The 22,613-nt window shown below is 43.6% G+C and overlaps 1 protein-coding gene across 1 annotated transcript in view; it reads right to left on the bottom strand.

Moving 5' to 3' along the window:
- Window positions 1-3,261: 3,261 nt before the first annotated feature.
- The window catches only part of LOC130272693 (aquaporin-4-like), a 46,922-nt gene continuing 27,570 nt past the window's right edge, over window positions 3,262-22,613 (bottom strand). Inside the window, exons 4-6 of the mRNA XM_056518552.1 lie at window positions 13,760-13,918; window positions 13,066-13,146; window positions 3,262-3,803 (exon numbers count right to left, since the gene is read on the bottom strand). Coding sequence (XP_056374527.1) covers window positions 3,525-3,803; window positions 13,066-13,146; window positions 13,760-13,918 — 519 coding nt within the window. The 3' untranslated portion in view covers window positions 3,262-3,524. The remainder of the gene's footprint in view (window positions 3,804-13,065; window positions 13,147-13,759; window positions 13,919-22,613) is intronic.

Here is a 22,613-nt window from a genome sequence, read left to right as displayed (position 1 = left end):
ACCGCCGTCGCTCCTGGGGCCCCGATCCCAACAGGGACGCCGGGGATCGGGGTCCCCAGCACCCGGGGTCTTCTTCCCGCACCCGCTCACGTCCTCCAGAAGAGGGGCGGAGCGGGTGCGGGAGTGACACCCGCAGCAGGCGCCCTGATTGGTCAGCCGGTAATCCGGCCGACTAATCAGGGCGATCGTGAGGTGGCACCAGTGCCACCTCACCCCTGCAGGCTCTGGCTGTTCGGGGCCGTCAGAGACGGCCCCGATCAGCCAGTAATTCCGGGTCACCGGGTCACTGGAGACCCGATTGACCCGGAATCACCGCAGATCGCTGGACTGAATTGTCCAGCGATCTGCGGCCATCGCCGACATGGGGGGGCATAATGACATGGGGGGGCATAAATCATTCAGCAGGCATCCGGCTCCCGTCCCCAACCGTCTAGCGGTGGGGACCGGAATTCCCACAGGCGTATGGATACGCCCTGCGTCCTTAAGGACTTGGAATGCAGGGCGTATCCATATGCCCTGCGTCCTTAAGAGGTTATAATCACAGATACAAATGAATAGATGGTCAGACAACACATACTGAAAAAAGAGGTGATTATATCCCAGATGAATCTAAAGGGGCTATATTGGATGTCAATGGTTACAGATGGAGGGTACAATTCTATCATCCAGACCTTATGTAAAAATAAATATCACAAAATGCTTTCCAATACAATGCATTTTGTCCTGCCTTCATTGGCTTATGCATTGTATTGGAAAGCATTTTGTGATATGTATTTATACATAAGGTCTGGATGATAGAATTGTACCCTCCATCTGTAACTATTGACATCCAATATAGCCCCTTTAGATTAATCTGGGATATACTCACCTCTTTTTTCAGTATGTGTTGTCTGACCATCTATTCATTTGTATCTCTGATTTTAATGTATACATCTTCATATGTTTTCTTATAAAGATGAACACGTTTTCCATATTTGGCCTAAATTTTTGTGAGAGCTGTTGCATAACGTCAACCCCCAGCATGCACAGACTGCCTCCAGCCGTTATATAACTACAATTCCCAGCATGCCTTTCGGCTGTCACTGCATGCTGAGAGTTGTAATTTTTGCAACAGCTGGAGGCACACTGGTTGCAAAACACTACGAGTTTATTACTTAACTCAGTATTTTCCAACCTGTGTGCCTTCAGCTGTTGCTTAACTACAGCTCCCAACATGCACGGTCTGCCCATAGTCTCCCGATCTGACCCCCTTAGACCTTTATTTTTGGGGTCATCTGAAGGCAATTGTCTATGCTGTGAAGATACGAGATGTGCAGCACCTGAAACAACGGATACTGAAAGAGTGTGCTAGCATTTCTCCTGCGGTGTTGCTATCAGTGTGTGAAGAGTGGGAGAAGAGGGTTGCATTGACAATCCAACACAATGGGCAGCACATTGAACACATTTTATAAGTGGTCAGAAACTTGTAAATAACTCATGAAAGAATAAAGTTACATCAAAACCAAGCACATCATTGATTTTCTTATGAAATTCCCAATGAGTTGCATGTGTCACATGACCCTCTTCCCATTGAAAAAACAAAAGTTGGATTCAAAATGGCCGACTTCAAAATGACCGCCACGGTCACTACCCATCTTGAAAAGTTTCCCCCCTCACATACACTAATGTGCCACAAACAGTAAGTTAAAATCCCCAACCATTCCCATTTTATTAAGGTGTATCCATATAAATGGCCCACCCTGTAGATTCCCCACATTAGGTAGCATAGATTCCCCACATTAGGAAGCATAGATTCCCCACATTAGGTAGAATAGATTCCCCACATTAGGAAGTGCAGTTTCCCCACATTAGGTAGCATAGATTCCCCACATTAGGTAGCATAGATTACCCCCATTAGGAAGCATTGATTCCCCACATTAGGTAGCATAGATTCCCCACATTAGGTAGCATAGTTTTCCACATTAGGTAGCATAGACTCCCCTCATTAGGAAGCACAGTCTCCCCACCTTTGGTAGCATAGATTCCCCATATTATTAGGGAAGCGCAGTTTCCCCACATTAGGTAGCATAGTTGTCCCCCCCCCCAACAAATACACACACACACACATAGACAGACACACACAGACAGACACACACATAGACAGACACACACACATAGACAGACACATACACATAGACACACACAGACACACACACTTAGACAGACACATAGACAAACACACATAGACAGACACACACACATATAGACAGACACAAACACATAGACAGACACACACACATGGACAGACACACACACATAGACAGACGCACACAGACAGACACACACACATAGACAGACACACACAGACAGACACACACATAGACAGACACACACACATAGACAGACACATACACATAGACAGACACACACACATAGACACACACATAGACAAAGACACATAGACAGACAGACACACACACACATAGACAGACACACACACACATAGACAGACACACACACATAGACACAGACACACATAGACAGACGCACACAGACAGACACACACATAGACACACACAGACACACACACATAGACAGACACACACACATAGACAGACACACACACACATAGACAGACACACACACATAGACAGACACACACACACATAGACAGACACACATACATAGACAGACACACACACACAGACAGACACACACACACACACACACACACACATAGATAGACACACACACACGAGTGACGTCCTCCTGCGCGGGTCTGCGGAGGGACGTCACATTCGCGTCGTCCCTCATCAGACCCGGGCCGGTCGCCAGCACAGCTTCAAATGGGGGTCGGCGGAGCGAGGTAATGGGGTGCTAACTGACGGGAGCGAAGCTGAAGACAAGGGGGACACCCCGGTTACTACGCGGCATGTTCCACACCCCAGCAGCTACAGCACTGGATTGGGGGGGGGGGGGAGTGACTCCGTCATGGCACCCTCCTTGTGTGTGGCACCCGGGGTGGGCTGCAAACACCCCCCCCCCCCCTTGGTACGCCACTGGATCTATAACATATAAAAAAAATGATTACAGGTACTCCTTATTGGATATATTGTATGCATTACTACTGATAGCTATACGGTTCTTAGGTTCCTGTGTATGGGGAGTGCTTACCCCTGATTTATTATGCAGATTGTTATATACAAGACATGGATTTGGGAACTTTTATCATATTCATTTTGACACATTAATAATGATTATGTGTTAGACACTTTATTTCTTATAATAGGTGTGTTTACAGCTTTATATATATTGTATGTGAACTATATGACTCAATAATGAATTGATGGATGGGGTATTTCATTGTTTTAAACATTGCTCCATTCTGAAAACAACTCCATGTAGAAGCTAAAACATGGGTGAATGCATTCCCTGACTTCACTGTATCCACTGTGAGTGGAGATTCTTCTCTTCATTTAAGGTACATATGTGATATTTCCCTTTTGCCTTCCGGTAAAAAAATAATCCCAAAGATGCTACATACTTCATACAGTAGATAGTATTTCACTAGCAGAGTCTTTTCCCTTCCTGCTTTCTAGCTGGTCAATGTCAATAACATGGATATTTCCCGTCTTAAGGATCAAGTCTTCATTGTCATTATGGCTTCTATTATCATCCACCTCAATGTAGTTTCCTTTTGTCTTCTGTTTAGCTTTCTGAAGAGTTTCCTGCAAATGTTGCTTGAGTTCAATATCAGGACAATAGATATAATTATAGGCAGCACTGGCACAGATTGCTCCAATAATAGGTCCGATCCAGTAAATCTACAAATAACAAGGAAAGGAAATTACTAAAAAGACCCTCATTCATTCTAATAACACCATATTAACTGTATATTCTCTATTTCTGCAGGCTCTAAAGTAATACTGGTATTTACCATTGAGGCATTTATCGAGAATATTTTACAAAGCTCCCCAGGAGCTCCAATAGGTCATGGCCTCAATATTCATAGAAAGTACATTTATACACTTGGTCTTATAGTAACAGTATGTAAACCTATGGTTTAGGTAGGTACTAAAGGTATCTATAGGGCCTTATTGACATGACATATACATGAAGTGTGTCCAATATAGTACATTAGAGGCTTCCATAGTAGAAATGCCCCAGGAGTATTTTACAATGTATACCATACACCACAAATGTGTGAACAATGCCTAACACAGCAGACAATTGTTACTCTCTTCGGTTAGTGAGAATAAAGGGACACTTTACGCACTGAAGAGGACCAAACTGTACCAATATTTTTCTGTTCTGAGTGTACAAAATGAACAGTAGCTACTTGACCAAACATCATCGCACTGCAGGAATCATGCTTCATAGCAGCTAAGTATGTGAACGGGGTCATGTTGTGTAATCTGTAGGTGGCCTTAACCGCAATGGAACAGTCACAGGAAATCCATCTTGCATTGATACCTTAAAGTGGTACTCCGGCCCTAAGACATCTTATGCCCTATCCAAAGGATAGGGGATAAGATGTCTGATAGCGGGGGTCCCGTCGTGCAGCACCCACCTGTGTTAACTGCATGCAGGGCTAGAGGCTCAGAGTCTGAAGCCTCACATCAAGCCCCCTCCCATAAACTTGCATTGAGGGGGTGGGACAACATGTCATACGGGGCGGAGTTGTGATATCATGACACTCCGGCCCCATGGTCATGAGGCTTCAGACACGGAGCATCAATCGCTGCGTGTAGCACACACAGGTGGGTGCTGCATGAGAGATTCTGGGGGGGTCCCCAGTGGCGGGACTCCCGTCATCAGACATTTTAGCCCCTATCCTTTGGATAGGGGATAAGATCTCTTAGAGCCAGAGTACCTCTTTAAGACTGTTGGGTCACAGGAATGGCCACTTATGAGTCACAAATCAACCTCATTCACTTACATTATCTACAATAGAATTCCTACAGTACGACACAACATCAATAACAGGGCAACACAGGCCTCAAACATCAATGTAAATCCTATTGCATGCTGATTTTTCCACCCTAAAAAATGATAAAGCTACAAAGGCTCACAAAATAAGACTCCAGAAGTTGATCCACAGAAGAAAGATTTTTGAAGAGTCTAGGCAACAGAAAAGTGCTCCCAAGGCTTACATGAACCTCATTTATTAGTGTGGTAGGCCTCAGGGGTATGGGTAGTGTAGTCAGGGTGTTGTTTCAGTATATCAAGGGTTAAGGTCAACCCTGTTGTTCGTGACACCAGGCTGAGGGCTAGTATGCTGAGGTAATTCTCCGGCCTATCGCCGCCCTTCCCAGTAACGATAGGTGCATGCATAAAATGACTGAAGGTCCACAAGGTAGTTGAACTTGAACTAGGATAAACTTTACTTTAAGACTTGCGGTACATCCAATGAACAGTAACAGTCTAATTAATACAGTCTCCATACACTTCAGTGGCTGACAGTTGTTGCGGACCTTGACTTTTGATATAAGTCTCAGAATTTAGGGTAACGTGCAAAGATCCGTCCAGATTTAGGGGTTAGATACGGTCCGGTGATCTTGCAGAGCGCTTAGGGATTGATTACACTCACAGTTTTGTAAAGATCAGCCGTCGCCGCAAGGCTTGGGCCTAACTCACTGAGGACAGCAGCGCAGATCTTTCCCTGTCAACAGCCCACGAGGAAAGAGAGAGAGTAATGGCCGCCGCTCCCTTATATGGGCAGGGGCAGGGCCGTTTTGGATTGGTCCAAGTCAGCTGTCACTCACCGTTACATAGCCTGATGGGTAAACACCTGACTTCCTCCAAAGGTCCTTGAACTACAAACCATAGTGTCTTTGGAACGCATCACGTGACCCGCAGGTCCTGCGACGCTAACTAGGTAAGTACACTTACTGTATAAATATATACACATTAAATTTGAATAATTTTAATTACTAAAGGGGTGACAATGGGCTAGCTAAGGATGAGGACCCCACCTACACCTAGGGAATCTGACTTTGGGGACCTCATCACAAGGCAACGGATGCAATCCGGTATCGGGACACCACAAAGCCCCTTACTTAAAATAAGTTGACCCCGCCGTCTGTCCCCTAAGGCAGAGGAACTAAGACAGACTTAAGCAGGGTCTCTAACTAGACAGAATCTATATACTGACAAACTTTTATACACATTAAGTATTTTTAAACCTACTATACATTTGCTTGGCATTTTAAACATTTTGTAGACTAGTAATCTTACTAGACATCTAAGAAGGCTTCTAAGACATTTATGAAGTTAACTAAGCAATTATGAAGCTATCTGAATAATTATGAAGCTATCTAGACCTTTAGTTTCTAGCTTCTAAGACATTTTATTAAGCTTACTATACATTTTAAAGCTTACTAAACAATTAGGCAGCTATCTAACATTTTGTTTCTAGCTCCTGAGACATTTTATTAGCTGTCTACACATCTTTATGAGGCTAACTAAACATTAGCACAGCTCTTTATACCTTTAGTTTCAAGCTGACTAAACAATTTGATTATCTCACACATTTTATTCGCCAACAATGAGTTTCCTGTTAGTACACATAGGGGGGATTCATCAACATCAGTGTATGGTAGAGCTTTTTTTTACCCCTTTCTGTTGTGTGTATTTGTCATTTACCTGCGCAAAATTTACTAAACTTGCGCACGGGTCTCTGTGAATCATGTGCAGTAATAGAATCCGCCCATCTCAGCTTTTGAAAAAAATATAAGGTAGACTTGTACGTGTGCTCGGAGCTGGTGTATATTTGCGCAAGAAAATGACACTTGCGTCCTTTTTTTGTGCAAAAACGCAGATAATAAATACATGTCTACAGGAATAACGGTTCTACGGTACACCTGAAGGGGGACATCTTTAGAAAAAGTTCCACCAAAAAATACGCACAAAAAGAATGCAGGAAATATCCTTGCGCAAGATTTTGTGCAAGAAAATACACCTAAAATGACTCTATATAGTTTGATGAATCCCCCCCATAAGGTATACTGGCTAGCCGGAAGCTAGGTCACAGTAAGATTGGCTGTTAGGGTCTATTGGCTACACGCTACCTACCCCTAGAGCACTTCACATAACCTACCTAGGTTACTTTAAGAATTACGTGTTTCATTTGTTAGCTCGCAAGAGCACCTACTGGCCAGGTAGAACATCTCACACATGCAAAGAAAGAGAAGAAGTGTACCTAACAATGGCAGGAATTGCATTACAATTGGCTACAATCCCTAAAGTGTTTTTGGCTTCCTCAATTCTTCGTTGATGTTCTGACACCCAACCTTGGGAAACATGAGGGGAATTGTTGAAAGGTGCCTGCAGCCCGAAGGTCCGATCCTTTGGCAATTGGCCGTGTTGGCCCATCATCAGGAAAAAAGGCGTATACCTTGTAGAGCAGTGGACAGTGTTGTTGTAAATTTCTAGGAGTTCCGGCAACAGCTGAGGCCACTCTTCGTGCTTTGAGACAGAGGCAGCTCTGAGCATTTGGATGAACACTTGATTGGTCCTCTCGCAGAGACCATTATCTTGGGGATGGTAGGCCGCCGTCCGGAGCTTCTTGCAGTCATGCAACCGGCAAAGTTCTTGGAACAACTGGGCTTCAAAGGCGGTTCCCCGATCCGTGAGGACCGATTCGGGACACCCCAGAGGTTGGATCCACTGACGAAAGAAGAGCTGAGCAGCAGTTTTGGCGGTAAGATCCTTGACAGGGACCACGACTACCCACTTGGAATAATGATCCATCACGGTTAGAGCATGACAGTAGCCAGATCGAGTGGGGGCCAGCTTCACATGATCCAAAGCAACAATCTGGTTCGGCCTCTCCGTACAGATGGGACGTAAAGGGGCTTTTGCATCCCTTCGGGGATTCTTGATCCCATTGCACACGGAGCACTCGGCACACCATTTCTCGATGTCTCCCCGCTGGACTGGGTCCAGGGAATTTCGGTAGACCAGGAACAGGCGATTCCTATGCTGCCATAGCCGCTTCAATTCAAAGTCCCCTTGTGTCTTGTGCACCCGAGTGGGCACTTTCTTGTGGAGGCAATAGTCTAAGAGGTCCCTGATAACCCGGCTTTCATCCTGAAGTGTCTTCCATGTAGACAAATCCTCAGGGACTTTGGGAGATTCAGGTCCGTCACCCGCCTGGGCAGTTAGAGCACTCTGGCTCACAAACCTTCGGTAGAAGGGAGGCATTTCCACATCTTCCCACACATCTTCAGCAGGAGGTGCAACTCCCAGGGCCATGCGAGAAAGTACATCCGCATTAACATTGGTTTTTCCGCTGCGGTACTTAATGTTGAAATCATAGTTGGCCAACCGAGAGGCCCAGCGCTGTTCAAGAGCTCCCAACTTAGCAGTGTTCAAATGGGCCAAGGGGTTGTTATCAGTGTAGACCTTGAAGGGAGTAGCAGCCAGATAGTCCTTAAACTTCTCAGTAATGGCCCAGACCAGGGCCAGGAGCTTCAGTTTGAAGGAGCTATAGTTGGCGTCATTCTTTTCGGCAGCTCAGAGATGTCGGCTGGCATAGGCAATCACCCTCTCTTTGCCATCTTGCGCCTGAGATAAGACTACTCCCAGACCTTCGAAGCTAGCGTCTGTATATAAACGGAACGGCAGGCTGTAGTCAGGATACGCCAAAATGGGGGGTTCCGTGAGGAGGTACTTCAGGGCTCGAAAGGCATCTTCTTGTTCTTCAGCCCACTGTATTGGTAGCCTCCCATTATAATTCTCCCGGGCAGTCCCTCTCAGTAACTTGGTTAAGGGCACAGCAATTTGAGCAAAATGGGGGATGATAACCAGCAAATCCCAGGAAACTTCAGACATCTCGCACCGTCCTGGGTGTAGGCCACTCTTTCACAGCACTCACTTTGTCCGGATCAGGCTGGACTCCTTGAGCACTGACGACATGTCCCAGATAGTGTACTTGTGGCTTTAGCAAGTGACATTTGGAAGGTTTAACCTTGAGTCCATGTTGGATAAGGACTTGGAAAACTTCTTTCAGGTGGTCCAGGTGTTCCTGATATGTCCGGGAATAGACGATGACGTCATCTAAATACAACAGAACACTCTGGAAGTTAAGATGCCCCAAGCATCACTCCATTAAGCGTTGGAAAGTAGCCGGTGCATTGCACAGTCCAAAGGGCATACTTTTGAACTCGAAGAGTCCCATAGGGGTCCCAAATGCGGTCTTCTCTCTATCCTCTTTCGCCATTGGCACCTGCCACTAACCGCTCGTCAAATCCAGTGTGGAAAAGTATGCGGCAGACCCCAATGCAGTCAAGGATTCTTCAATAAGGGGAAGAGGATAGGCATCTTTATGAGTTATGCCGTTCAACTTCCGGTAATCTACGCAAAAGCGGATAGTCCCATCTTTTTTCTTCACCAGGACCAAAGGTGCAGCCCAAGGACTCTGGCTTTCTAGGATGACATCGGCCTCTTTCATCTCCACGAGCATCTTCTTTATAGTCTGATACATCCCGGGAGCCACAGGGCGATGTCTCTCCTTAATAGGTGGACTGTCCCCAGTGACCCAGTGAGAATCCTATGTTTGATCATGGTGGTCCTGCCAAAGTCTGTGGGGAACTTGCTGAAAGCTTCTTGATATTTCTTAGCTACCTGGATGACTCTTTCCACCTGTTCCTTGGGGGTATCTTCGCCTCCTATTTGTACTTGGCTCCACCAAGGTTCTGCAGGATTCTGGTCAGGTCCTCGTTGAGCCACTTGTGACTTCGAGACCACATCTCTGACGTCTAAATGGTGCAGGGTAGCCACCGGGGTATACTTGGGTAGTCGGACGGCAACTTGAGAGAGATTAATAAGTATCACCGGAATTTTCCCATTACGTACTGTTACCAGTTTTCTAGCGGCTCGCACCAAGGGACAATCTTCCAGTAGGATGGGTTCAAAGAGCGCTTGATAATCTTGATTATTCACACCAGGTAGGGCACAACACCAAATAACTCTCCGTCTGTGGCTGTGGACTAACGGCTCGTATATCTTGAATCCTTACTCGACAGATTTCTCCTTGATGATTCACACACTTCTGTTCTGCTTGGAGGATTTTGAGGTGGTGTTGGGCAGCTCCCCGGCCTGGGGCTGACAAGTGAGGGAGAGATGCATGCAGCGCACAGACAATATCATCAAAACAGTGTCTCATAATATTCATTCCTAAGATGAAGTCAGCTGCCCCTTCATCCCTAACATTGGTGACAATCACACCCTGCCTTTCTAACACATGCTTTCCCACCTTCACCGTGGGCTCCCAGTAGCCATGCCTGGGTACTGGTTTCCGTTCCCTGAAATTACTCTAAACCCCTTAGGTTCACACAACCTCTCTGGGCCCCAATACTTATAGAAAACCCCCTGTGGAATAGTGGACACCTGAGACCCTGTATCTATCAGAGCTTGTAACCGGATACCTTCAACTATCACCTGTACATAAGGACAAGAAGCTACATACATAGACAGTCCTTTCTTGTCGCTGGTTGGTTCTGGACCTTCGGCATCTACTCCTGGGGTGCGGTCCTCGACCCCAAGGGATGCCCGTTTAAAGCCCAGCATTGACTCTTCCAGTGTCCATTCTTGTTACAGTAACTACAGACAGGTGTCTGACTCCCAGGTGGTCTCACAGGAAGGGTATTAGGTGGATCAGCAGAGCAGGGGTCAGGTTTCTTAGGTGGTGGTGTTGCAGATCTAGATGGATTGGGCTGTACAGCCATTTCTTTAAAGGCCTTGGCTAACTGCTCAATGTCCTGTTTAATGTCTTGTAAGTCAGCTGTCCAAGGGCTAGAAGAAGGTGTTGGCAGGGCAGGCTGAGAAGGGAAAGGTGGTTGGGGCGAGAGCCCCGGAGATTCTGTAGCAGGAACACTAGCCTCCTCCGTCTGGGGTCCTGATTCGATCACTTTAACCGCTAGTCTCTTAAAAGCTTGGAAAGCCATGTCAGGATTTTGCACGGCCAGCATCCTAAGTTGGGCCTTGTTCCATTTGTTCAGTGCCCCTTCTATAAAACGGTCCATCAGTACTCGGTTACCCTGATCGTGCGTGATGCCGTCCACCTTCTGTACCACCTCTAATGCGCTCTGTAAAGCTACTGCATATGCTCTGAGAGTCTCACCTGGCTTCTGACAATGTTCATATAGTCTGAGGCGTACCTCTGAAGGAGAATGAGATTCAAACACTTGAGAAAGTCCTTCAAAAATCTGTCCCACTGTGGCTTTATCAGCCGCCGGCCAGGTGCGAAGTAGCTCCAAGGCGGGTCCCTGGAGCTGTCCCAGAAGCAGCTGTATCTGTTGATGAGGGGGTAATGCATAAAATCCAAAGAGGCTGTAGCTGTAACTTTTCTTTAAAGTCTCTCAATGTAAAAGGGTCACCATTGTAGGTGGGAAGAACAGGATTCCCCAAGAAGACAGGTGCAGCAACAGGGGCTCCCAATACGTAGGGAGAGACTGGAGGTGGACTTGCTGGATTCTGCTCCACCTGTGATGGAGGTCTTGCTGGGATCACAGGAAGAGCCCGTCTTTGTGAGGCAGAAAGTGTTGGTGAAGGTGGCAATACCCTTCTGACTCGGGGTGGAGACCCCATTGGTGGGGTCACTGGAGCATCGCCCCCTTGCTGTTCAGATGGGGACTGTGGCGCTGCAGGTTCTGACATCTTTGTATTTGGTATGCTGGCCCTTTAAATAAATCTTGAATTCTTAGGTCCTGAGGAGATATGCAGTTGTTCTCTAATCTGGAACTTGAGAGCATAGATTTCAAATTTGAGAGCGGCGACTTGAAACGCTTTTAGTTGAAATTTGAGTGTGTTGATCGTTAGCTGAAGTAACTCTATATATGACTTCAATTCAATCTGGTGTCTCAGAGTCCCGTACTGTTCCGGCTCCTTACAACTTCCAACCCGCTGTCGCACTCTGCGCCTTGGACTATCTCTCTTTGTTGGTTTCCGGGCAACTGTAGTGGGCACACACCCGAATCCTGTTAGTGCAACGCCAAAAAGGCTTTGTGGTAGGCCTCAGGGGTAGTGGTAGTGTAGTCAGGGTGTTGTTTCAGTATATCAAGGGTTAAGGTTAACCCTGTTGTTTGTGACGCCAGGCTGAGGGCTAGTATGCTGAGGTAATTCTCCCTTCCCAGTAATGATAGGTGCATGCATAAAATGACTGAAGGTCCACAAGGTAGTTGAACTTGGATAAACTTTACTTAAAGACTTGCGGTACATCCAATGAACAGTAACAGTCTCATTAATACAGTCTCCATACACTTCAGTGACTGACAGTTGTTGCGGACCTTGACTTTTGATATAAGTCTCAGAATTTAGGTAATGTGCAAAGATCCGTCCGGATTTAGGGGTTAGATATGGTCCGGCGATCTTGCAGAGTGCTTAGAGATTGATTACACTCACAATTTTGTAAAGATCAGCCGTCGCCGCAAGGCTCGGGCCTAACTCACTGATGACAGCAGCGCAGATCCTTCCCTGTCAACAGCCCACGAGGAAAGAGAGAGAGAGTAATGGCTGCCGTTCCCTTATATGGGCAGGGGCAGGGCTGTTTTGGATTGGTGCAAGTCAGCTGTCACTCACCGTTACATAGCCTGATGGGTAAACACCTGACTTCCTCCAAAGGTCCTTGAACTACAAACCATAGAGTCTTTGGAACGTATCAAGTGACCCGCAGGTCCTGCGACCCTAACTAGGTAAGTACACTTACTATATAAATATATACACATTAAATTTTAATAATTTTAATTACAAAAGGGGTGACAAGGGACTAGCTAAGGATGAGGACCCCACCTACACATAGGGACTCTGACTTTGGGGACCTCACCACAAGGCAACGGATGAAATCCAGTGCCGGGACACCACATTAGATTAAAGTGTACTGATTTAATAGATGTTCTTCCTTCTTTTCACATAGATTTATATAACAAATTGATTATATTAGAAGATTCAGATCCAATGTTTATAAGTGCATCCTATAAAACCTCTACTTTCAATGCACCTGTTATACTTTTTCTTTTAATCTATACTAGATCATAACCAAATTTACATTCTGACTATTTATGTTGTGGGGGTTTAAACAGTTACCCAATGGTTGTCCCACTTCCATATAATAACAGCGGGGCCAAGAGATCTTGCTGGGTTCATGCTCGCTCCAGTGTAGTTTATCTGAAAAAATAGACAACATTAAAAAGGCACACAAATAGATAAAAAAGATAAAAATGTGCATCATATATGTGCTTTGCACAAGCGTCTGGACTAGGCTGATTTTACATGTTGTTTTTGCCTACCATTGCCAAATGGACAATGTTTGAACAATTTTTCAAACATAAACTTTTTGTGCGGGAATCAGGGCTCAAGTCCTGCACTTTTTCCACAGCAGGAACACCGTTCCCATTAGCAAGACCAGCCCTTGAGTGGAAATCTTGGAGTTCCCACACTTTTTTCCCCAGGACTTAACCCCTGGCGGTAATAAAACATTTTCAATGTTAAACCATCAATAACTTTTATATACATGAATGGGGGTTGAAACCTCCTGTTCTTGGGATCAGACATAAAAACATCGCAGTATAATTATAACACAATGTGAATTCAAATAGAGAAAAAAGATATGGTCAAACATCCACAACATGCACCTTGATCTAAGGCAAATTTATTAAACTAACAGGTCATTAGTGTACGTTATGATCATTGGAATACAGATGATATTCTGACTTATTCAGTTCTCTTGTGTGGATCAATGAAATACATGTAATCCTATTTCAGATATACTGATACTTACTGCAAATAAGTGCCCAATTACAACAGAGATTCCAATTGCAAGTGCTGAAGATTTGTCCTTGTTCTTTGGATCACAGCTTGCACATATAGTGAAAACTAACTGGAATGTAAGTATAATTTCAATTAGGAGTCCATGACCAATGGAGAGCTTTTCATTTATCTAATGACAAAAGAGAACAAAATGAAAACATTGCAAATACTTTTAGCAAAAATATTTTGTTATAATAAAAAAGACTCAACAAAGAATATGCTAATAATGAGGCAGCTCTGTCACTTGAATGTAGTTTTATACAGCATATTATTAGTTCAGCATTTTCTTACTGAAGAAGCAGTACAACGTAGACAAATTTTTCCATTACTTTACCTCCCCCCATTGTTTGTCACATTCTGGACCTCTTCTTTGTATACGGCACTTAGTTCATAGTAGTCCCTACTTGTGGTGTTGTGCTGGCTCCTCTATTCAGCTGTCAAGAACGCAGCACTGTCACATTCCATACATAGGCAAATAAATCTGAAAAAACCCAGCAGAGCTTCTCATGGGGCGATATCTCGTGGTGGGAACAGTAAATGCTTCTAAAATAACAGCAGAACTGCTCACCTTATGGGGTTGTGTGTCAGACACAACCACCTATTTTAGCCTTGATGATATCACGGTGCAGTCACTCGGATTTCCAGCAGTAGAAAATCTTCTGCCAAACGAGGATGTGTCACAAGGTAAAAAAGGCCGGGATTCGTCGGCGCAATCAGTGTGAATAAACTTGCACAAAGCAAGGTGTTTAAAATAAAAGATTCATTTATTTCCAATGCCAGAATAAAACAAATGCGTTTTGGAGCTTGAGCGGCCCCTTTCTCAATGTTAAAAATGGCTTTTGTACTTGCAGTAGAAATAACAGGGTATTTCTAAGACACTAGGTGAGCGCCCACATCATCAATTAAGGCTAGTCTGACATCATCACCTCCCTCGGGTGGAAACGCATGTTGATGACGTGTGAAAGTGAACAGTGTCATACAGAGTCGGACTGTTCTGACAGCTGACATAATAATAAAAGAAAACACATCACTTGTATGATAAAATAGAATAAAACAATCATATTTTGTCTCTGTTTATATATATAAATGGTCAAGTGAGTGTGAGTTTATCTGTTTTAATGCCTGCACAGTAAAGCCTGTGTTGTCAGTCTGTGTCCGCCTCATATACCATGCCGGCTATGTGGACGGGACTTCACCGGTTCTTTCCGATGAGCTTGGGATTGTCCCAGTACATCCGTGTGCTAGGACAGATAGAATGGGTTTCCCGAGTGGAGATTATATGGGGCCAGTGCGCCTCTAGTATTCTCGGGCGCAGGTTGCTTTGAACGAGCGAACTCAGGGGTCATTGGAGTTCGCGCTTGCGCAAACTCGGAATAAAAAGATTTCCATGGACATGACAGGCAGCAAGATGGGGCACTCATGTTCTTGCATGCCTGTAATTGTCGTGCAATTATCGAGTGGATAATTTGCTTCAAGGTAGTAAGGTAGCGCAAATGGTTCATATTATTAGTTTTATTTAATGTTGCCATCGTTGTGTGTTTGTCTCATTGTTATTCCCGATGGTTATGGAGAACAGGTTATCGATGTTTGTATTTATGTACATCACAAAGGGGTATGTTCTGTTTGTATAGTAAATCAACTAATCCACGATGTTAGAATAGAACCAAAAATACTATATATTCATCCAGATCAATAGTCACCTAGTGTGAGTGAACAGGGGATATGACTGATAAACGCTGCCCATTCTCTCAATTTTGGTGAGTGGCAGAAAAATGCTTATACAATTCTTTGTGGGATGTCAGAGGCTAATCCAGATGAATGTCAGGGACTATGGTTAAAACATATGGTTTTTGTTCTCATATATTTTCGATGCCTTCATTTAAACCATACGGCTGGAGCAAATTCATTTTATAGATCCAATAGGACTCTCGCTTCTTGAGACTTGAAAAACGATCTTGTACTGTTAGTGGGATTTGTTCGATTATTGTTATCGTGTAGGTTGAAAAGTCACTGTTATGTGCTTTAGTAGCGTTCCGTGAGATACTGTGCTTGGTGAAGTTATGAATCACATTGTGCCGGTGGTTGTTCATCCGTGTGCGGAGTTGTTGCATCGTTCTGCCTATGTATTGGAGTTTGCACATGTAGAATGTAGTTTGCTCAAATGTAGAATGTAGATTCCACAATTTTTTTGATTTTTGAGTGTCCTGCTGAGAAATTAGAAATGAAGTTATATTTATGATCAAGGAACATCATGTTTTCTTTAGTCTTGTCCTCCTCTGTATGTTTTTCTTTTTTTCTCTTTTTGCTCAGTGTTTGTGGTCTGTTCCAGTGCTCTCCTATATGCTACCTCCACTATTGTTTTTGGATAACCTTTACCAGTGAGCCTCTTTTTAATGTTTTTACTTTGTCGGATGAAATCCGATGTTCTCGTACAATTCCTCCTTATCCAATGGAACTGGCCGAAGGGCACAACTATATCTCCAGACCACAGGTATTCGCCCCGTCGTTTGCTAGTCTTTATATGGGGGGGGGGGGTATGAGGAGATTTACATCCTCGCTGAACACCCCTGGAAAAAATACATAAAACTCTATAAGCAATATATAGATGACCTTCTGTTTATATGGAGTGGGACCGAAAAGGACTTCATAGATTTCACCACACATATGAACAGGAATGATTGGAATTTGACATTTTCAGGAAAATGTGATGCGGATAAAATGGAGTACTTGGACCTTGAATTGTCCAATGATGACCACAACATTATCACAAAAACACACTTCAAAAGTGTTGACTGTAATAGTCTTTTAGACTATGGGAGCTGCCACTATAAGAAGTGGAAACATAACATCCCCTACGGCCAGTTCCATCGGATAAGGAGGAATTGTACAAGAACATCGGATTTCATCCAACAAAGTAAAAACATTAACAGGGGTGTGGAAATTTTATAAAAAAAACTACTTGTCCACGGGACTTAAATGGAGCAAAATCTACTTGTCCCTCATGACGATCCACTTGTCCGGGCCAATTTTCGCTTTTACGCTCTTGTTTTTTTCCTCCTCGCCCTATAATAGCCATAACTACCTACTATAATGACACCTTTTAATTTTTCAATAACTTATTCTCCGAACCAAAAAAAAAAAATATAAAATAAAAAAAAAAAAAATATATATATATATATATATATATATATATATATATGAAATAATCGGTGAAGTGAAATTGAAATAGTAAAAGATAATTTAGCAGATTTGGTGGTGTTCTTTTCTGCGCCATTTACCTTGTGGTTGAGATAACATGTTAGTTTTATACTTTAGGCGCCTGATTACAGCGATACCAGATTTGTATCGTTTACGTCATGTTTTACTAATTCTGGACTTTTTAAAATTTTTTTAATTGCCATTTTTTAACCCCTGTAGCTTTATTTTTTTTTCCGCATACCAGGCTGTATGAGGGCTCATGTTTTGCGCCATAATCTGTTTTTTGTATCGGTACCATTTTGGTATTGATCTGACTTTTTAATCACTTTTAAACTTTTTTTTCTGGGATATAATAAAAATTGCAAATCTGTGGTTTGGTATTTTTTTACATTTACCGTACGGGATACATAATGTTATATTTTAATAGGTTGTACAATTACGCACGAAGCGATAGCAAATATGTTTAATTCTTATTATGTTTGCATGTTTTTATATAGCAAAAGGGGGTGATTTGAACTTTTAACATGGAAGGGGTTAATGCAGCGGTCTTCAAACTGTGGCCCTCCAGATGTTGCAAAACTACAACTCCCAGCATGCCCGGACAGCCAACAGCTGTCCTGGCATGCTGGGAATTGTAGTTTTGTAACATCTGGAGGGGCACAGTTTGAAGACCACTAGGTTAATGTGTCTTTCAAACTTTTATTAAAACTTTTTTATTTTATTTTATTTTATTTTTTTTACACTTTATTACACTTATAGGAGGAATCATTAGATTCCTCAGACAGATGAATAGATTCTATTGAACTCTATTAATCTGTGTGCTCTGTGATCCATTGATAGAGCCTGGTCCAGCCAGGATCTATCAATGACAGAGCTGGACAGGAGGAAGCAGAGGTAAGTCCTCCGGCTACCTCCATAGTGGATCGCCCCCCTGCGATCGCGCTGCGGGGGGGCGATCCACCCCCACTAGCCCACCAGGGAGCATTCACATGTCCCTTAAGACGCCGCTGTCAGCTTTGACAGCGGCGATCTAAAGGGTTAATAGCCAGCCGCGGCGATCGCCGCATGCTGGCTATTAGCGGCGGCCCCCAGCTACTGAGAACAGCCGGGGGCTGCAGAGTATGGAGGGGGCACGAGTCCGGAGCCCACTCCATACTCCCCTGTGAGCGCCGCAAGCATCTCCCCGTGCAGACGAGCCTCCTCCCCTCAGCTCTCCGAAGCTACAGCTGGGGGGAGTGAAGGCAGAGGACGCAGGTCTGCACGGGGAGCAAGAAGCCACGCCCCCTCATCTCCCCCCGCACGTCTGCAGAGCAAGGGAGAGAAGACAAATACTGTACACAGCTTCTCATCTCCCCTGCTCTGCTTCGGAGGACACAGGCTGCAGAGTATGGAGCGGGCAGGAGTCGGCAGCCCGCTCCATACAGACTGCAGAGCGCCACCGCACTTGTCAGGTCCGGCCCTGCTTGCCCGAAGCCGGGCTAAGGACCGGACAAATTCACCTGCCCGGCGCCCAAAACTGCTTGTCGCGGGCGTCGGACGATAGAAATTCCACATCCCTGCATTAAAAAGAGGCTCACTGATAAAGGTTATCCAAAAACAATAGTGGAGGCAGCATATAGGAGAACACTGGAACACACCACAAACACTGAGCAAAAAGAGCAAAAAAAGAAAAACAAGAAGGAAATAACAGGACATACAGAGGAGGACAAGACTAAAGAAAACAGGATGGTCCTTGATCATAAATATAACTTCATTTCTAATTTCTCAGCAGGACACTCAAAAATAAAAAAAATTGTGGAATCACATTGGGGTATTCTACATATGGACCCCATTTTGAGCAAACTTATTCCGTCTAAAACCAAGTTTACCTATAGGAGAGCTAGAACCATCAAAAATATTGTAGCCCCTAGCCACCATAAAGAAAACATCCAAGAAGACAGCGACGTTAAACGCAACAAAACCAAAAAAAAGAACAAAACACCGGGATGTTACAGGTGTGAATTATAGAGCAACATCTTATACCAGCCATATCACCGGTGAAACATTCCAAATCAAATCCACACTAGACTGCTCTTCCACCTATGTGATATATCTTATGGAATGTGAGTGCAAACTCCAATACATAGGCAGAACGATGCAACAACTCCGCACACGGAGGAACAACCACTGGCACAATGGGATTCATAACTTCACCAAGCACAGTATCTCACGGCACGCTACTGAAGCACATAACAGTGACTTTTCAACCTACACGATAACAATAATTGAACAAATCCCACTAACAGTACAAGATCGTTTTTCAAGTCTCAGGAAGAGAGAGTCCTATTGGATCTATAAAATGAATTTGCTCCAGCAGTATGGTTTAAATGAAGGCATCGAAAATATATAAGAACAAACTTATGTAAGACAAACACACAACGATGGCAACATTAAATAAAACTAATAATATGAACCATTTGCACTACCTTACCACCTTGAAGCAAATTATCCACTCGATAATTGCACGACAATTACAGGCATGCAAGAACAAGAGTGCAGCATCTTGCTAGCTGTCATGTCCACGGAAATCTTTTTATTTCGGGTTCGTGCATGTGCGAACTCCAATAACCCCTGAGTTCCCTCGTTCAAAGCAACCTGCACCCGAGAATACTACAGGCGCACTGGCCCCATATAATCTCCACTCGGGAAACTCTTTCTATCTGTCCTAGCACACGGATGTACTGAGACAATCCCAAGCTCATCGGACAGAACCGGTGCAGTCCCGTCCACATAGCCGGCATGAAATGTGAGGCAGACTGACAACACGGGCTATACTGTGCAGGCATTAAAATAGATAAACTCAAGCTTACTTGACCATTTATATATAAACAGAGACAAAATATGATTGTTTTATTCTATTTTATCATACAAGTGATGTGTTTTCTTTTATTATTATGTCAGCTGTCAGAACAGTCCGACTCTGTATGACACTGTTCACTTTCACACGTCATCAACATGCATTTCCAGCCGAGGGAGGTGATGACGTCAGACTAGCCTTAATTGATGATGTGGGCGCTCACCTAGTGTCTTATAAATACCCTGTTATTTCTACTGCATGTACAAAAGCCATTTTTAACATTGAGAAAGGGGCCGCTCAAGCTCCGAAACGCATTTGTTTTATTCTGGCATTGGAAATAAATTAATCGTGTATTTTAAACACCTTGCTTTGTGCAAGTTTATTCCCATGGATTGCACCTGACGAATACCGGCCTTTTTTACCTTGTGACACATTCCATACATAGTAATTATTACCGCATATGTAATGTGATGTGACAGTGCTGCGCTCCTGACGGCCAGATAGAGAAGAGCAGCACTGCGGCTGCACGCTTCTTCTCGGCACGATTATCCAGGGGTCCTGCAGGAATAACCCAGAATTGTGCTTACCCCTCTCTCCGCCAATTCCCCAAACCGGCCGACAAGATGGTGAAGGACCTTTGATGATGTCAGCCATGCAGGATTAGAGAGATTGTAGTTGAAGGACCTTTCGTGATGCTGTGGAGGAGGTGGAGGTCTCATGATTCCTGTACAGCCACTGCTGTCATGAAAAAAATCTGCACTTCAGTGTCACCCCAATAGTAAGAAGATTACATGGGGAGGAGGTTTCTTACTGTGTGACGTATAAGGAGATTACATAGGGAGGAGGTTTGTTACTTTGTGCCACTTCAGTAGTAGGGGCATTACATGAGGAGGGGGTTTCTAACATTATGTCCTCCCAGTAGTAAGGGGATTTAATGGGAATGGGGTTTATTACAGTGTGTCACCCCACTAGTAAGGTGATTACATGAGGAGGAAGTTTGTTACAGTGTGTCACCCCAGCAGTAAGGTGGAGCATGTCAAAGGGTGGAGCAAATGGGCATGGTCAAGGGGGTGGCAAAATAAGATTTTGTCTAGGGTTGCAAAAATCCTTGCCCCAGTCCTGTCAGCCACCATCTTGACACTTGATTTTATCCTGTTTTCTCTTCCACTGCATTTTGCTATAAATCCCATAATGCATCAGCACAGAATCACTTGAGCGTCTAGATCAAGTACCATCTTTACCCGCCAGAATAACACGGTTATACTCATCATCTATATATTCTCCTAAGTATGCAATCTGGGAGGCTGAGCTGCCATCTCCCACATTATAACTGTGTGACAGGAGGTGTATGATCCCATATGAAATTTCACATTCAATTGAAGGAATGATAAATGGGTAAATTGACCGAGACCTTCTTGACAAAAATCTGCTGCCATCTACCAGGATGATGAAGATGAAATGAGAATGGATATTTCAACAAGACAATGATCCCAAACACACAGCCAAAGAAACTCAAATGGTTTCAAAGAAAGAAAATAAAGCCACTCGAATGGCCCAGCCAATCACCTGACTTATATCACATTGAAAATCTTTAAAAAGTTTTATTTATCACGTAGTGGCAATGTTTACTTATGTTAATTTATTTTGGTTCATCCTCATTTACACACCTCAACTCAATCTGGAAACTTCATGTTTCGTTTGATATACTCCAAATGTCTCATAACTCCAGGGTCGACTCTTGTTTTCCACTCAGATAGATGCTCTGAATATATTTTTAACTGTGCTGAGGCAACACTGTATAGAACTGACTCTGAGGCAACACTGTATAGAACTGACTCTGTCTTACTTATGATTTGTGACACTAGAAGTATATCCATACTTGAACTGTGAATGCATTGCATTAACGAGATTTTGGGAACACATGTTCTTCCTTTTCTATCTGTTATCCAATATAACCTGTACAGCATATATTGATATAACCTCAAGATATTTACTGACATGTCTGTTACTTTTTTCAATAAAAATTCTATTGAAAAGAAAATCTATAAAAATGACTAAAGATCTTGATTAATGGAAAAGGCCCACGAACCTTTAAGATTTGAAAATTACTTGTGTGTAAGAATCGACCAAAATCACAATGTATGCCACTAGTCTCTTCATACTGAAGCGGTCATTACCAACAAAGGCTTATGTACAAAGTATTAAATAAATATCAGTAAGTATATTCAATTCTTTTTCCATGTATCATTTCACATTATTACACATAAGTTACTTTCTGAATGTATTTGTTTCTTTCTATGTATGGATTACTTGAATTGTCAATAACACCTTTGAAAATATATTCAGTGAGAAAAATGGTGACATGTTCAATACTTATTTCACCCACTATGTATGCCAGACAGTATCTCACATAAGTGACTCCACTCCTCACTTTTTTTTAAATATTTTATTATATCTTTTCATCATACAACACTGAAGAAATGACACTATGCTCCAATGTATAGTACTGAGTGCACAGGCTGTATAACAGTGCATAATGTTGCGTTCTCTCAAAATAGCTCAACACACAGCCATTAATGTCTAAACAAGGTCTCAGGTGTGAACAGAGAGGAGCAGGTCTCTTAAATTCAGTGTTATTGCTTTCACACTCTCTAATACTAGCAACTCATGGCAAATAACTCTCAAGGGATCTGGAAAAAGATGGCATAGCTTATATGGAGATTGACAAGAAACTGAGCTGCAGCACAGTGGGCAAGGCCATACAGTGGTTTCACAGGACAGGTTCCACTCA

The sequence above is a fragment of the Hyla sarda genome, chromosome 5, assembly GCF_029499605.1.
Source record: "Hyla sarda isolate aHylSar1 chromosome 5, aHylSar1.hap1, whole genome shotgun sequence".
Taxonomy (NCBI): Eukaryota; Metazoa; Chordata; class Amphibia; order Anura; family Hylidae; genus Hyla; species Hyla sarda.
Note: the sequence above shows the minus strand (reverse complement) of the source record. Positions and strands in the feature narration are given on the sequence as shown.